This window comes from Pelobates fuscus, chromosome 13 (genome assembly GCF_036172605.1).
Source record: "Pelobates fuscus isolate aPelFus1 chromosome 13, aPelFus1.pri, whole genome shotgun sequence".
Lineage (NCBI taxonomy): Eukaryota > Metazoa > Chordata > Amphibia > Anura > Pelobatidae > Pelobates > Pelobates fuscus.
In genome coordinates this window covers 3,736,325-3,753,108 of record NC_086329.1, presented here as the reverse complement: position 1 = coordinate 3,753,108, position 16,784 = coordinate 3,736,325, and the positions used below count along the sequence as shown (strand labels likewise).

At 42.6% G+C, this 16,784-nt stretch overlaps 1 protein-coding gene across 1 annotated transcript in view; it reads right to left on the bottom strand.

Moving 5' to 3' along the window:
* RPAP1 (RNA polymerase II associated protein 1) overlaps positions 1 to 16,784 on the bottom strand; it is a 79,531-nt gene that overhangs the window by 8,250 nt on the left and 54,497 nt on the right. Inside the window, exons 12-19 of the mRNA XM_063439956.1 lie at positions 11,583 to 11,786; positions 8,730 to 8,864; positions 7,666 to 7,845; positions 7,028 to 7,185; positions 6,492 to 6,671; positions 5,883 to 6,084; positions 4,864 to 4,973; positions 2,977 to 3,172 (exon numbers count right to left, since the gene is read on the bottom strand). Coding sequence (XP_063296026.1) covers positions 2,977 to 3,172; positions 4,864 to 4,973; positions 5,883 to 6,084; positions 6,492 to 6,671; positions 7,028 to 7,185; positions 7,666 to 7,845; positions 8,730 to 8,864; positions 11,583 to 11,786 — 1,365 coding nt within the window. The remainder of the gene's footprint in view (positions 1 to 2,976; positions 3,173 to 4,863; positions 4,974 to 5,882; positions 6,085 to 6,491; positions 6,672 to 7,027; positions 7,186 to 7,665; positions 7,846 to 8,729; positions 8,865 to 11,582; positions 11,787 to 16,784) is intronic.

The window sequence follows — 16,784 nt, the reverse complement described above, 5'->3', positions numbered from 1 at the left end:
TAAAGGGTACATGGGGAGCAGCAATAGTAACACAGAGATTGCAGTAGAGGGTACATGGGAAGCAGCGATAGTAACACAGTGATTGGAGTAAAGGGTACATGGGGAGTAGTGACAGTAACACAGTGATTGGAGTAAAGGGTACATGGGGAGCAGTGATTGTAACACAGAGATTGGAGTAAAGGGTACATGGGGAGCAGCAATAGTAACACAGAGATTGGAGTAAAGGGTACATGGGGAGCAGTGATAGTAACACAGAGATTGGAGTAAAGGGTACATGGGGAGCAGCAATAGTAACACAGAGATTGCAGTAGAGGGTACATGGGAAGCAGCGATAGTAACACAGTGATTGGAGTAAAGGGTACATGGGGAGTAGTGACAGTAACACAGTGATTGGAGTAAAGGGTACATGGGGAGCAGTGATAGTAACACAGAGATTAGAGTAAAGGGTCCATGGGGAGCAGTGACAGTAACACAGAGATTGGAGTAAAGGGTACATGGGGAGTAGTGACAGTAACACAGAGATTGGAGTAAAGGGTCCATGGGGAGCAGCGATAGTAACAGTGATTGGAGTAAAGGGTACATGGGAAGCAGCGATAGTAACAGTGATTGGAGTAAAAGGTACATGGGGAGCAGTGATAGTAACACAGTGATTGGAGTAAAGGGTACATGGGGAGCAGGGATAGTAACACAGTGATTGGAGTAAAGGGAACATGGGGAGCAGCAATAGTAACACAGTGATTGGAGTAAAGGGTACATGGGAAGCAGCGATAGTAACACAGTGATTGGAGTAAAGGGTACATGGGGAGCAGCAATAGTAACACAGAGATTGCAGTAGAGGGTACATGGGAAGCAGCGATAGTAACACAGTGATTGGAGTAAAGGGTACATGGGGAGTAGTGACAGTAACACAGTGATTGGAGTAAAGGGTACATGGGGAGCAGTGATTGTAACACAGAGATTGGAGTAAAGGGTACATGGGGAGCAGCAATAGTAACACAGAGATTGGAGTAAAGGGTTCATGGGGAGCATTGACAGTAACAAAGAGATTGGAGTAAAGGGTACATGGGGAGCAGTGATAGTAACACAGAGATTGGAGTAAAGAATCCATGGGGAGCAGTGATAGTAACACAGAGATTAGAGTAAAGGGTCCATGGGGAGCAGTGACAGTAACACAGAGATTGGAGTAAAGGGTACATGGGGAGTAGTGACAGTAACACAGAGATTGGAGTAAAGGGTCCATGGGGAGCAGCGATAGTAACACAGAGATTGGAGTAAAGGGTCCATGGGGAGCAGTGAAAGTAACACAGAGATTGGAGTAAAGGGTACATGGGGAGCAGTGACAATAACACAGAGATTGGAGTAAAGGGTCCATGGGGAGCAGCGATAGTAACACAGAGATTGGAGTAAAGGGTCCATGGGGAGCAGTGAAAGTAACACAGAGATTGGAGTAAAGGGTACATGGGGAGCAGTGACAATAACACAGAGATTGGAGTAAAGGGTACATGGGGAGCAGCGATAGTAACACAAAGATTGGAGTAAGGGGTACATGGGAGCAGCGATAGTAACACAGTGATTGGAGTAAAGGGTACATGGGGAGCAGCAATAGTAACACAGTGATTGGAGTAAAGGTTACATGGGTAGCAGCGATAGTAACACAGTGATTGGAGTAGAGGGTACATGGGGAGTAGTGACAGTAACACAGTGATTGGAGTAAAGGGTACATGGGGAGCAGAGATAGTAACACAATGATTAGAGTAAAAGGTACATGGGGAGCAGTGATAGTAACACAGTGATTGGAGTAAAGGGTACATGGGGAGCAGCAATAGTAACACAGAGATTGGAGTAAAGGGTACATGGGGAGCAGTGATAGCAACACAGAGATTGGAGTAAAGGGTACATGGGGAGCAGTGACAGTAACACAGAGATTGGAGTAAAGGGTACATGGGGAGCAGTGATAGGAACTCAAAGATTGGAGTAAAGGGTACATGGAGAGCAGTGACAGTAACACAGAGATTGGAGTAAAGGGCACATGGAGAGCAGTGACAGTAACACAGAGATTGGAGTAAAGGGTCCATGGGGAGCAGCGATAGTAACACAGAGATTGGAGTAAAGGGTACATGGGGAGCAGCGATAGTAACACAGAGATTGGAGTAAAGGGTACATGGGGAGTAGTGACAGTAACACAGAGATTGGAGTAAAGGGTCCATGGGGAGCAGCGACAGTAACACAGTGATTGGAGTAAAGGGTACATGGGGAGCAGCGATAGTAACACAGTGATTAGAGTAAAGGGTACATGGGGAGCAGCAATAGTAACACAGAGATTGGAGTAAAGGGTACATGGGGAGCAGTGATAGCAACACAGAGATTGGAGTAAAGGGTACATGGGGAGCAGTGACAGTAACACAGAGATTGGAGTAAAGGGTACATGGGGAGCAGTGATAGTAACACAGAGATTGGAGTAAAGGGTACATGGAGAGCAGTGACAGTAACACAGAGATTGGAGTAAAGGGTCCATGGGGAGCAGCGATAGTAACACAGAGATTGGAGTAAAGGGTACATGGGGAGCAGCGATAGTAACACAGAGATTGGAGTAAAGGGTACATGGGGAGCAGCGATAGTAACACAGAGATTGGAGTAAAGGGTACATGGGGAGTAGTGACAGTAACACAGAGATTGGAGTAAAGGGTACATGGGGAGCAGTGATAGTAACACAGAGATTGGAGTAAAGGGTACATGGAGAGCAGTGACAGTAACACAGAGATTGGAGTAAAGGGTACATGGGGAGCAGTGACTGGAGAGGAGTAAACTGACTGTAATACACCCTGTGCTGCTTTTATAAAAAGGGATTTCTATAATCCCTCAGGGCGTCCATGAATTCCCAAGTTAGTTTCCACTAATTACTCTTTTTCCTTTTCCTTTTTTTTCATTTATTTTTGCAGCTTTTCCACCAGTGGTATAATGCCACGCTGAGCTCACCTTGGGGATAAGTCCTTTGTGGATGCTGCAGATACTACAGATAAGATTCAGGACAGAGGTCAGGACAGGAAACGGAGACTTTTTCCCAGCCAGACTTAAAGGAGGCTTCCCCCCTGAGCAGCTTAACGTCACGATGCTGGGCACAGACTCAGGCAGGGGGGAGCAGGACAGGGGGTTACAGACTGCGGAGCAAGACCTGTCAGCAGAGATGGAAAAAGAAGGAAATTAGGACAAAATCACTAATTCCACAGACTAAACCTGCACAGATTCCTCCTATTGACGTAAACTTCTTAAAGTATTGACCAGAACTTTACAATCAGGATAATCTCAATCAATTTAGAAAAGTTACAACAAATCTGCTGCATCAAATGCAGGATTGAAATCGAAATGGTTTATTTAATAACCAGGAGCCCTGACACACCGTGCATGGATTCTTCCTTACAGCATAAAACTACAAAGAGTATACAATATAATATATCACATACAGTGTAATACGCTCTAAACACCATATAATAACGCAGGTGCAATCGTCCACCTTTAGAGCGTACTACACAATGTGATATTTGTATTGTAGATTTGTTGGGGTTTTATGTTTAAAGAAGATACAGAGGAGTCTTTTAAATCTACAATTACCAAGTGAAAAGGGTAATTTTATAAATCGAAGTTATTTACCCTCACTGCTATCTTAGCACATCCGGTGTGTGCAAATTATCTATAGATTTATGTAGTATCTTCCTTACAGCAGTCTGCACCTATAACCGCCGTCCCCTAAACACTCTCCCAGGGTCATACAAAGTCTGCTTTCACACATTCTGTGTAATAATGTGCACATTAGTGAAAACGATATCAGTTTGTGTTTTTAATGTTCTCTGTGTGCACAGAATGAAACTGGCTTAAAGAGAAAGCACTGCTTCAGATTTAATTGGCATAACAAATAAACAAAAGTTTGAATCACTTAAGGATGACATAACGTTCTTTGCCATCATACAGTGCATAGTGACAGCATAGACCATCATGCAATAAAATTACCAGCAAGGGTTAAATCCATGCTGGTACTAAGGAACTTTTTCAGTGGCCCGAAACTGACCTGTGAGCTGCATACAGAGGTCAAAGCGAGATTGGCATGCAGCTCTTTCAATGTGGATGTAAATCCCCGTAGACAGTAATGTAGTGTGAGCAGGGTTACATCCTTGCTCACACCAGGAAACCCAGGTTTCAATTGATACCTGGGGCTCCCGTCTGTCAGATGGGGACTTTTTTAGTGACCCCAGACTTTTTGATGAGCTGCATGGAGTGCTGAAAGTCATATAGCCCTCATAGCCCTTTAAATCCATAGAAAACACAGCAGCCACAGTTATTCTCACTAGATTTGGGGATTGGAAGACTGTCGGTGTTGTTTAGCGAAGGAAGGATGCCAAACACTCTATTCGGTGCATGGGAATGCTTTGCAGGAATGCACAGTAAGCTTCCTGACTTCGATTGCGAATAGGCTATTCTGGGTTTAAACTTTATGGAATTAATTCTCTGAGCCAGCAGGCTGTGGAACACTGGGTTTTAAGTATTCGATTTATGTTTCATTGCACACCATTATTTTATTTTTGTTTTTTAAACTTGGTCCTTAAAGGTTTAAAGGGTTTCTCGAGGTGTATGCGTCTCTAATGGATACAGAAGGTTGTGTTAAAACATGTAACTAGGTTATGGCAATGCAGCTAAATTCTGCTCAGCACAGAGTTTACAAATGAAGACGGTTTGTGTGATGGCTTGTGTAACCAGGAACGGGCAATACGGCTTTACCAGTATAACAGACGGTCATTTCTACATGTATTGACCTATGACTGAGTCACTGCACAATCAGATACTAGAAAGGGGAAACCTGGTCGCTCTCACCTGAGAAGGTCCCACATTGACTCTGTGCTGGGATGATGCAGGAAAGGTATTAGGACATCAGTACTCAATCGTTCTATTTCTTCATTACATGTCACGGGGTTCAGAGAGGGCTGTAAAGATACGAATACACACAGTGAGAAATCGGCTCCTATACAATCCTTAGCTAACCTGAAGCTGGTCTCATATCGCTGACTCCATCCCACCAGGTAATGTAATAAAGTGTTTATTCTGCAGCAGTGGTAAATGCAGTCACACTGGATTAGAGGCATTGCAGTCATTCTATGATGCACTGCGTACATGTGTGTCATTCATCCCTCTGCACGGATGTGATCTCAAACGCTCTGTTAAGGGAATCCTGGGATAGTAACAATTTGCATAAAATGCTATAAACAGTTTTGCATTTGATGCAAATAAATGATAAAAAAACAGAGTGGGCGTACTGTCTGAAAATGGCAGCTGGAGGGGAGAACTCTAAGGATGCAGGGTGAAATGATTACGTATTATTCTATAAAATATTTCCTGCTATAACTGGGTGCTCCACCATGACTTTGTATCAGGAGATTTACTTGGATTCAAACCATCTGGAGAAACAAATCCAATTCCTTATTTGGTTGCTGAAAGCTTGATACCATTTGCCCTCCTCGGCCTTTGAATCGACCTGCAGGGCAGCTCGGAGTTGTGATACGTTGCGCACTCATGTTTGCTGTGGTCTGAAGATTACAACACAGCTCTAAAACCCTTGTTTACCAGTGAAAGTAAGAGTATTTGTGGTGATCTCCCTTGTTAAGTATAGTGACAATCAGGTTATTTCTATTTCTCCAATGCAGTTTTTTTTTTATAAAATATATAATTTATGAATCAAAATGTACTGCTGCCCATTGGTAATTGACACTAACAAAACTGTGCAGGTTCTAGCGGCAAAGAGGTCTATGAATGGCTGTGTCGGTGAATGGCTGTGTCGGAGGATAGCCGGGTCGGTGAATGGTTGTGTTGGAGAATGGCTGTGTCTCTGGACTCACCTGTCGGCTAGCGGCTTGGTAGTAGGATGCTATGAAATTGGTGGCTGTTATTGTAAGAGGCTGCACAGTCTCCCACCTGCCAGGATTAGACACCTCCTGCATACATCGCCGGAGGCATTCTTCCACCAAGGGCAGGAGTCCGGTCACATGATCCCATGATACGGGAGGCGGAGGAATCAGCTGCTCGATGTCTGCTGCGGAACTAAATGGAGATACAGTCACATTGTAACATTAAACAACACAATCAAAGAGGTGAGTGTCCCAGAACATGCTCTCAATCACAAGGTGTTATGGACTACACATGGATGACGGACTAACAATGACGCTGAGCCACCATGAAATAGCAACCAAGGAAAGACAAATTCCACTTATCAGGAGACAGGATATTACAGATTTTGATCTATACTTTGCTAACACGATTTACAGATCACATGTTCTCCAAACTAAGGAGATCAGTTCAGTAATTAATTCACGTTGTCACCCATCAGACAGAGTCATTCCACTAATAACAGGAGAACGTTCTAGATTTACTGCTCCCTGTACTCTCTTTACCAGCAGCATCCCAGCTTATTGCAGATACCTGGCAAACATTTCAAGTCAAATACAAACACTTTAAGCTGTGCTTCCAGCTCAGCCGTGCAGCCTGCGGTCTGCGTCACGTGGGATAGCAACAAAACGACGGCGGCGGCACGCTGAACAATGGGAACGGCTGAGGAGTGGTTTCCTTCACAAGAGATGATACAGCGGGGTATAGCCTGCAGAATCCTCACCAGGACAGGGTAGAGCTCCCTGAGAAGGATATAGTCAGAAAATAGATTAAGCAACAGAGAAAGTGTCTCTAAATAGGAAAAAACACAATAACTGAACTCTGCTGCTGCAAAAACAACTCATATATATATTATAGTGATACATTGAAATGCAACGACTCCCTGCTCCCTGCTCCCTAAAAGTAATGGAGCGTTTGTATCGTTGGAAGGTCCCAGATAGAGAGATAAACTCCACAATGGCCATTCCTTAGGATGCAATGCACCTGCATGAATTCACAGGTGGCAGTATTGGGGGGACTATGTAGTTGCAGCAGCCACTTAGTCCCTGAAGCTTCGAACTCCTTGAAGGGAATTGGGGAGACGTGTTACATAACACACCTGTAGAGATCACACGCCTGGCCATAGGCAGCAGACACGGCCCACATTCGGAATGTCTCAATGTTCAGCCTCTCTGCCTCCAACCTCTGGAGAGGAAGATCTCGTGGATCCTGCACAGCGAATCGGCTGAGACGACTCTTCACGTCAAACGTGTTTAGCTGGAAAAATGTAAATCAGATAATTGAAGAACATCCTGGGCTTCTCATTGCCAGGAGACTAACAAACATAACTGATATGTTTGGTTAAATTGTAACGCATGTAACCTGCGGCTACTAAAAACCTCATTAGCAATAACAATTCTACACAGCTCCCTGCGTGAACATGAAAACACACATTTCACCCTTTTTCTTATCCCTCTACCCTCGGGTCAGCTTAGAAATAACAATAAACCTTCAACCAAAAGAGAAGACTGGATTTCTGTACCTTGACTGCACCTAAATGTAAATATATTTGCACTACCTGGGGCACCAATCTATAAAGAGGACGTTAACGCTCTAAGAGTGTGCGGTGTATAGAACTTTATTGCTCAGTCTAGTCTTCTGGACCAGGTTAATATACTAACAGAGAGGACACTGGGTAGGCTCCAAATATTACATAGGCACTCGCGGGAGACTGTGTCTCAAGTTTATAATCCTTACTAGTCTAGCTGCGGCGTGACGGCCCGACGAAGCCAAGACTCTGAGAAGTTTCATGGCCGCTGAACATGGGATCCCGTGCAGGCTGAGGGGTGGGAAGTCACCTGACTCCATCTCTACATTCCACTGTATGGGCAGAAACTCCTGCACTATGGTCTCCACCAGACGTGGACAATCCAGAATCTACAGGAAGCAAAGACGTAAACGTGAGAAGTTTGGTAAGATTTAACACATTGCTCCTTAGTACAGGTATCATTCCTGAATTATACATCATGGCAGCCTATCAAACAGGGAGTCCATTACACATTGTGAGTCCGTCATTCTCTGCATCGAATCCCAGAGCCCAGACTTTCTTCACATCGTACAAATTCCCGTTTCAGTAGCCTTAATACAGTATCCGGTGTCATTTCAGCATATTATCTCGCATTCAACCCAGGTATTACTGTGATACAATCTGTGCATTTTTCTATCAGCAGAAACCCTTGGAAGCTTTGAAATCGTGTAATGTTCACGGTACATCAATGACTGAATGACTGTTTAATGGCGTGTGTGGACGGGTGTAACTGGGGAACGTAAAGAGAATTCCACCATGCTATGAACGCCCGTCTAACTCCTCCCCCAAATATTGCAAGAACCAATCAGCAACAAACATTAGGGGATGAGTTGTGCAATTACTGCAACAAGTAGTTACAATGTCTGCCCCCTCACATGCTCAGATAATCTCCATTTTTATTATACAGAAACATATAGAAGTTATCTCTGTATAAAGCACAGGATTTGATGTCATTTCAGTGAATCCAGATTTTGAGTTCTGATTTGACAGCGATCTCACTTCTGTCCCAAGCAATGATGGAGTCACCAGATAAACCGGATTATGAACTGATTTATTGTCATGCCGTCCAGCGAGCCAAGCTGCTTTCTAATTTCACTATCCTCGGGCCCCCATGTCCCCACATACATAATCCACAGCTTGAGTACTCATTTTACATTTTCAGCTTAACATTTTTTGTGTTTTCCAAAGTCTTTAGCATCAACCTCTCCTTAACAGACTGAGTGTCCATCCTCACCTGCGTGCACGCTCCGGCAGAGTGTCTGGCAACACGGGTAAGAATATCTAAAATATCCAGAACGACAGCTGCCACAGGTCTCGCCACTTCCAAGATATATCGGAGCCGGTGAAGCAGTTTCGTCTTCAGGAGGCCCTAAAAACAGTAAGAAATTATCAATCTGATTACAGAGGAGTGTGACGGACACATAGCCTCAGCTCCCTCCCCAGAGCGGGGTAATACCTCGCTACATAGCTAGTGCGCAGTATAATGCAGGATTCTAAAAAAATAACCTTCAAAATCTTGTTTCGTGTGTCTATATATATATATATAGTTTAAATAGAGATTGTATCCGTATTAGTCCAGTGATTTAGAAGGATCGCACTCCGATGGGACACCACTTTACCCAGCCTGGCCACTCAATCAAGGACCTAAAAATCAAAGTACTGAAAGGGGGTTTTAAAAATACCAGTGAAAGAAAAACGTTTGAAACCAGAAGGATCAAATGGTTTAACAGCAAGAATAGAGGACTAAATATTGATTTGGGATTCCTGTCCCACTACCAACACTTTACACGAACACTCCCCCACATTATCTCACTGTTCTGTTATATGTATCAACATTTTAAAAGGCATTCCAATGTGTTTATTCCGTCAATATACAAAGTACTATGTGTAGACCTATGCTTTCCCATACTCTTATGCATGTATGCTTATATATATGACTGTATGTGCAAGTATGTATATGTATTCATGTGTTTATGCGTTTGCATATACATATATATATTTGTGTGTGTGTGTATATATAAAGTGTACCATCTTCTGCAATGACTTTTTTCTTCTCCCTCTCTCCCCCCCTCACTCTGCTCTTCAGAAAGATATTTACGACCCTCTGCAAAAATGGTGTCTATTTTCTAACAAGCCTGTGTCTTATCTGCACCATGTCGCTTTAACTTGCTCAGAAATGCTTCAGACTTGAGAAAGGGACATTCTCCTGAAAGCTTGTCAAAAAAGGTATTACAAGATACAAATTTCCTGTTTTATACGTATATATATATACCCAAAATACCCCACTGTGTTGTACAAAGGGTGGACAAACAAGAGGACTCAATTAACTGTAATAATACAATAAGCTGTAATAATACAATGAGCTGCAACAAGAGAATGAGCTGTAATAATACAAGTAGCTGTACTAATACAAGGAGCTGTAATAATACAAGGAGCTGTAACGACACACTGAGCTGTAATAATCCAAGGAGCTGTAATAATACAAGGAGCTGTAATAATACAAGAAGCTGTAATAATACAAGGAGCTGTAATGACACACTGAGCTGTAATAATACAAGTAGCTGTAATAATACAAAGAGCTGTCATAATACAAGGAGCTGTACTAATACAAGGAGCTGTAATAATACAATGAGCTGTAATAATACAATTAGCTGTAATAATACAATTAGCTGTAATAACACAAGGAGCTGTAATCATACTCTGAGCTGTAATAATACAAAGAGCTATAATAACACAAGGAGCTGTAATAATAATACAAAGAGCTGTAATAATAAAATGAGCTGTAATAATACAATAAGCTGTAATGACACAATAAACTGTAATAATACAATAAGCTGTAATTACACAATGAGCTTTGAGGATACAAAATGCTACTACACTGTAATGCCCTGTCACCATCATTGTGAATAGTCACACCATTTTAGACTTTTAACCTGGGATCCGCCGGCCTCCACAACACCTGATGAACAGACAGAAGCTCCTGATGTGAAGCTTCCATTAGCTCTTGGCTGTGAGTGTCAGCTGATCACTCTCAGCCAATGAGCTAAGCCATGCAATGCTTGTTTTAGCTCAGACAGAAACCTTCCGGATGAATGGAGGCTCTGGTAAAGGTGGGGAACAGCAACCAGCAGAGCCCAGGTATTACACCGACGGAAGGAACCATAACGCCTAAAACATGCTGCAGTGGTTATGGTGCTCAGCATGATCTCTATTGAGAAATAGTAATAATATAGAAACATAGTCAGATAATATGAGGGCATTAATAACGTATTGCAAACAGCTATAATATGGTTAATCACACACTGATGGAGCTCACCCTTATATTTTGACAGATTTGCTTGTTTTGCCGTTTACTTAAAGGGACACTATAGTCACCAAAAACAACTTTAGCTTAATGACGCAGTTTTGGTGTATAGATCATGCTCCTGTTGTTTGTAATGCTCAATTTTCTGCCATTTAGGAGTTAAATCACTTTTGTTTCTGTTTATGAAGCCCTTGCACACCTCCCCTGGCTGTGACTGACACAGCCTGCATGAAAAAAATTGTTTAATTTTCAATGAGATGTAAAGAGTTTTTATCTCCTGCTCTGTAAATTGAACTTTAATTACACACAGGAAACTCCTGCAGGGTCTAGCAAGTTATTAACAGAGCAGGAGATAAGAAATTCTTAATGAATCAGAATTTACATAAAGGAAGTATAAACATAAGATAACTGTTTACAGGAAGTGTTTGGGAAGGCTGTGTAAGTCACATGCAGGGAGGTGTGCCTGGAGCTGATAAACAAAGTGATTTAACTCCTAAACAGCAGAGAATTGAGCAGAGAGACAGCAGGGGCATGTTCTATACACCAGAATGGCTTCATTAACCCCTTAAGGACACATGACATGTCTGACACGTCATGATTCCATTTTATTCCAGAAGTTTGGTCCTTAAGGGGTTAAGCTAAAGTTGTTTTGGTGGCTATAGATACACTTTAACTTCCCATAATCTGCTCTTTTATAAAAAATAAATAAATAAACCTGAGATTTATGCGTAATGTTCCTTTAAATACAGCAACGCATTTAGAGGTTCAAAACATCCATCTCACCTTCACAGCGTCATAACGGGCAACATCAGGGTCCGACTTCTTTTCTTCTTTTAACATTTTCCTTTCTTCTTCTCCAACTGTTTTTCCAGAATCCTCTTCTTCCTCATCATCGTCTTCGTCATTGTCGTCTTCCTCATCTTGGATGGGTAGGAAAGGGAAAACTTTAGTTCCTTGGTACCAAGATAATGTAATGTCTAGATATTCCTGAGGGAGAAGGAGAAACAAAAATGCTTCATTAATAGTTATTATAAAGTATAAAATGTAAAATCCTTTATTTACATAATAATTGTTAGTAAAGGGACACTCCAGGCTCCCACACACGTTAGATGCACTGTGTAGGTTAGGTTACAGTTAGTTATACTGGGGAGGGTTTATATTATTATTAAAGGGACACTCCAGGCTCCCACACACGTTAGATGCACTGTGTAGGTTAGGTTACAGTTAGTTATACTGGGTGGGTTTATATTATTAAAGGGACACTCCAGGCTCCCACACACGTTAGGTGCACTGTGTAGGTTAGGTTACAGTTAGTTATACTGGGTGGGTTTATATTATTAAAGGGACACTCCAGGCTCCCACACACGTTAGATGCACTGTTTAGGTTAGGTTACAGTTAGTTATACTGGGTGGGTTTATATTATTAAAGGGACACTCCAGGCTCCCACACACGTTAGATGCACTGTTTAGGTTAGGTTACAGTTAGTTATACTGGGTGGGTTTATATTATTAAAGGGACACTCCAGGCTCCCACACACGTTAGAGGCACTGTGTAGGTTAGGTTACAGTTAGTTATACTGGGTGGGTTTATATTAATAAAGGGACACTCCAGGCTCCCACACACGTTAGATGCACTGTTTAGGTTAGGTTACAGTTAGTTATACTGGGTGGGTTTATATTATTAAAGGGACACTCCAGGCTCCCACACACGTTAGATGCACTGTTTAGGTTAGGTTACAGTTAGTTATACTGGGTGGGTTTATATTATTAAAGGGACACTCCAGGCTCCCACACACGTTAGATGCACTGTTTAGGTTAGGTTACAGTTAGTTATACTGGGTGGGTTTATATTATTAAAGGGACACTCCAGGCTGCCACACACGTTAGATGCACTGTGTAGGTTAGGTTACAGTTAGTTATACTGGGTGGGTTTATATTATTAAAGGGACACTCCAGGCTCCCACACACGTTAGATGCACTGTGTAGGTTAGGTTACAGTTATACTGAGTGGGTTTATATTATTAATCGTACACTCCAGGCTCCCACACACGTTAGATGCACTGTGTAGGTTAGGTTACAGTTAGTTATACTGGGTGGGTTTATATTATTAAAGGGACACTCCAGGCTCCCACACACGTTAGATGCACTGTGTAGGTTAGGTTACAGTTAGTTATACTGGGTGGGTTTATATTATTAAAGGGACACTCCAGGCTGCCACACACGTTAGATGCACTGTGTAGGTTAGGTTACAGTTAGTTATACTGGGTGGGTTTATATTATTAAAGGGACACTCCAGGCTCCCACACACGTTAGATGCACTGTGTAGGTTAGGTTACAGTTAGTTATACTGGGTGGGTTTATATTATTAAAGGGACACTCCAGGCTCCCACACACGTTAGATGCACTGTGTAGGTTAGGTTACAGTTAGTTATACTGGGTGGATTTATATTATTAAAGGGACACTCCAGGCTCCCACACACGTTAGATGCACTGTGTAGGTTAGGTTACAGTTATACTGGGTGGGTTTATATTATTAAAGGGACACTCCAGGCTCCCACACACGTTAGATGCACTGTGTAGGTTAGGTTACAGTTATACTGAGTGGGTTTATATTATTAATCGTACACTCCAGGCTCCCACACACGTTAGATGCACTGTGTAGGTTAGGTTACAGTTAGTTATACTGGGTGGGTTTATATTATTAAAGGGACACTCCAGGCTGCCACACACGTTAGATGCACTGTGTAGGTTAGGTTACAGTTAGTTATACTGGGTGGGTTTATATTATTATAGGGACACTCCAGGCTCCCACACACGTTAGATGCACTGTGTAGGTTAGGTTACAGTTAGTTATACTGGGTGGGTTTATATTATTAAAGGGACACTCCAGGCTGCCACACACGTTAGATGCACTGTGTAGGTTAGGTTACAGTTAGTTATACTGGGTGGGTTTATATTATTAAAGGGACACTCCAGGCTCCCACACACGTTAGATGCACTGTGTAGGTTAGGTTACAGTTAGTTATACTGGGTGGGTTTATATTATTAAAGGGACACTCCAGGCTCCCACACACGTTAGATGCACTGTGTAGGTTAGGTTACAGTTAGTTATACTGGGTGGATTTATATTATTAAAGGGACACTCCAGGCTCCCACACACGTTAGATGCACTGTGTAGGTTAGGTTACAGTTATACTGGGTGGGTTTATATTATTAAAGGGACACTCCAGGCTCCCACACACGTTAGATGCACTGTGTAGGTTAGGTTACAGTTAGTTATACTGGGTGGGTTTATATTATTAAAGGGACACTCCAGGCTCCCACACACGTTAGATGCACTGTGTAGGTTAGGTTACAGTTAGTTATACCGGGTGGGTTTATATTATTAAAGGGACACTCCAGGCTCCCACACACGTTAGATGCACTGTGTAGGTTAGGTTACAGTTAGTTATACTGGGTGGGTTTATATTATTAAAGGGACACTCCAGGATCCCACACACGTTAGATGCACTGTGTAGGTTAGGTTACAGTTAGTTATACTGGGTGGGTTTATATTATTAAAGGGACACTCCAGGCTCCCACACACGTTAGATGCACTGTGTAGGTTAGGTTACAGTTAGTTATACTGGGTGGGTTTATATTATTAAAGGGACACTCCAGGCTCCCACACACGTTAGATGCACTGTGTAGGTTAGGTTACAGTTAGTTATACTGGGTGGGTTTATATTATTAAAGGGACACTCCAGGCTCCCACACACGTTAGATGCACTGTGTAGGTTAGGTTACAGTTAGTTATACTGGGTGGGTTTATATTATTAAAGGGACACTCCAGGCTCCCACACACGTTAGATGCACTGTGTAGGTTAGGTTACAGTTAGTTATACTGGGTGGGTTTATATTATTAAAGGGACACTCCAGGCTCCCACACACGTTAGATGCACTGTGTAGGTTAGGTTACAGTTAGTTATACCGGGTGGGTTTATATTATTAAAGGGACACTCCAGGCTCCCACACACGTTAGATGCACTGTGTAGGTTAGGTTACAGTTAGTTATACTGGGTGGGTTTATATTATTAAAGGGACACTCCAGGATCCCACACACGTTAGATGCACTGTGTAGGTTAGGTTACAGTTAGTTATACTGGGTGGGTTTATATTATTAAAGGGACACTCCAGGCTCCCACACACGTTAGATGCACTGTGTAGGTTAGGTTACAGTTAGTTATACTGGGTGGGTTTATATTATTAAAGGGACACTCCAGGCTCCCACACACGTTAGATGCACTGTGTAGGTTAGGTTACAGTTAGTTATACTGGGTGGGTTTATATTATTAAAGGGACACTCCAGGCTCCCACACACGTTAGATGCACTGTGCAGGTTAGGTTACAGTTAGTTATACTGGGTGGGTTTATATTATTAAAGGGACACTCCAGGCTCCCACACACGTTAGATGCACTGTGTAGGTTAGGTTACAGTTAGTTATACTGGGTGGGTTTATATTATTAAAGGGACACTCCAGGCTCCCACACACGTTAGAGGCACTGTGTAGGTTAGGTTACAGTTATACTGGGTGGGTTTATATTATTAAAGGGACACTCCAGGCTCCCACACACGTTAGATGCACTGTGTAGGTTAGGTTACAGTTAGTTATACTGGGTGGGTTTATATTATTAAAGGGACACTCCAGGCTCCCACACACGTTAGATGCACTGTGTAGGTTAGGTTACAGTTATACTGGATGGGTTTATATTATTAAAGGGACACTCCAGGCTCCCACACACGTTAGGCGCACTGTGTAGGTTAGGTTACAGTTAGTTATACTGGGTGGGTTTATATTATTAATGGGACACTCCAGGCTCCCACACACATTAGATGCACTGTGTAGGTTAGGTTACAGTTAGTTATACCGGGTGGGTTTATATTATTAATGGGACACTCCAGGCTCCCACACACGTTAGATGCACTGTGTAGGTTAGGTTACAGTTAGTTATACTGGGTGGGTTTATATTATTAAAGGGACACTCCAGGCTCCCACACGTTAGATGCACTGTGTAGGTTAGGTTACAGTTAGTTATACTGGGTGGGTTTATATTATTAAAGGGACACTCCAGGCTCCCACACACGTTAGATGCACTGTGTAGGTTAGGTTACAGTTAGTTATACTGGGTGGGTTTATATTATTAAAGGGACACTCCAGGCTCCCACACACGTTAGATGCACTGTGTAGGTTAGGTTACAGTTAGTTATACTGGGTGGGTTTATATTAATAAAGGGACACTCCAGGCTCCCACACACGTTAGATGCACTGTGTAGGTTAGGTTACAGTTATACTGAGTGGGTTTATATTATTAAAGGGACACTCCAGGCTCCCACACACGTTAGATGCACTGTTTAGGTTAGGTTACAGTTAGTAATACTGGGTGGGTTTATATTATTAAAGGGACACTCCAGGCTCCCACACACGTTAGATGCACTGTGTAGGTTAGGTTACAGTTAGTTATACTGGGTGGGTTTATATTAATAAAGGGACACTCCAGGCTCCCACACACGTTAGGTGCACTGTGTAGGTTAGGTTACAGTTAGTTATACTGGGTGGGTTTATATTATTAAAGGGACACTCCAGGCTCCCACACACGTTAGATGCACTGTGTAGGTTAGGTTACAGTTAGTTATACTGGGTGGGTTTATATTATTAAATTGACACTCCAGGCTCCCACACACGTTAGATGCACTGTGTAGGTTAGGTTACAGTTAGTTATACTGGGTGGGTTTATATTATTAAAGGGACACTCCAGGCTCCCACACACGTTAGGTGCACTGTGTAGGTTAGGTTACAGTTAGTTATACCGGGTGGGTTTATATTATTAAAGGGACACTCCAGGCTCCCACACACGTTAGGTGCACTGTGTAGGTTAGGTTACAGTTAGTTATACCGGGTGGGTTTATATTATTAAAGGGACACTCCAGGCTCCCACACACGTTAG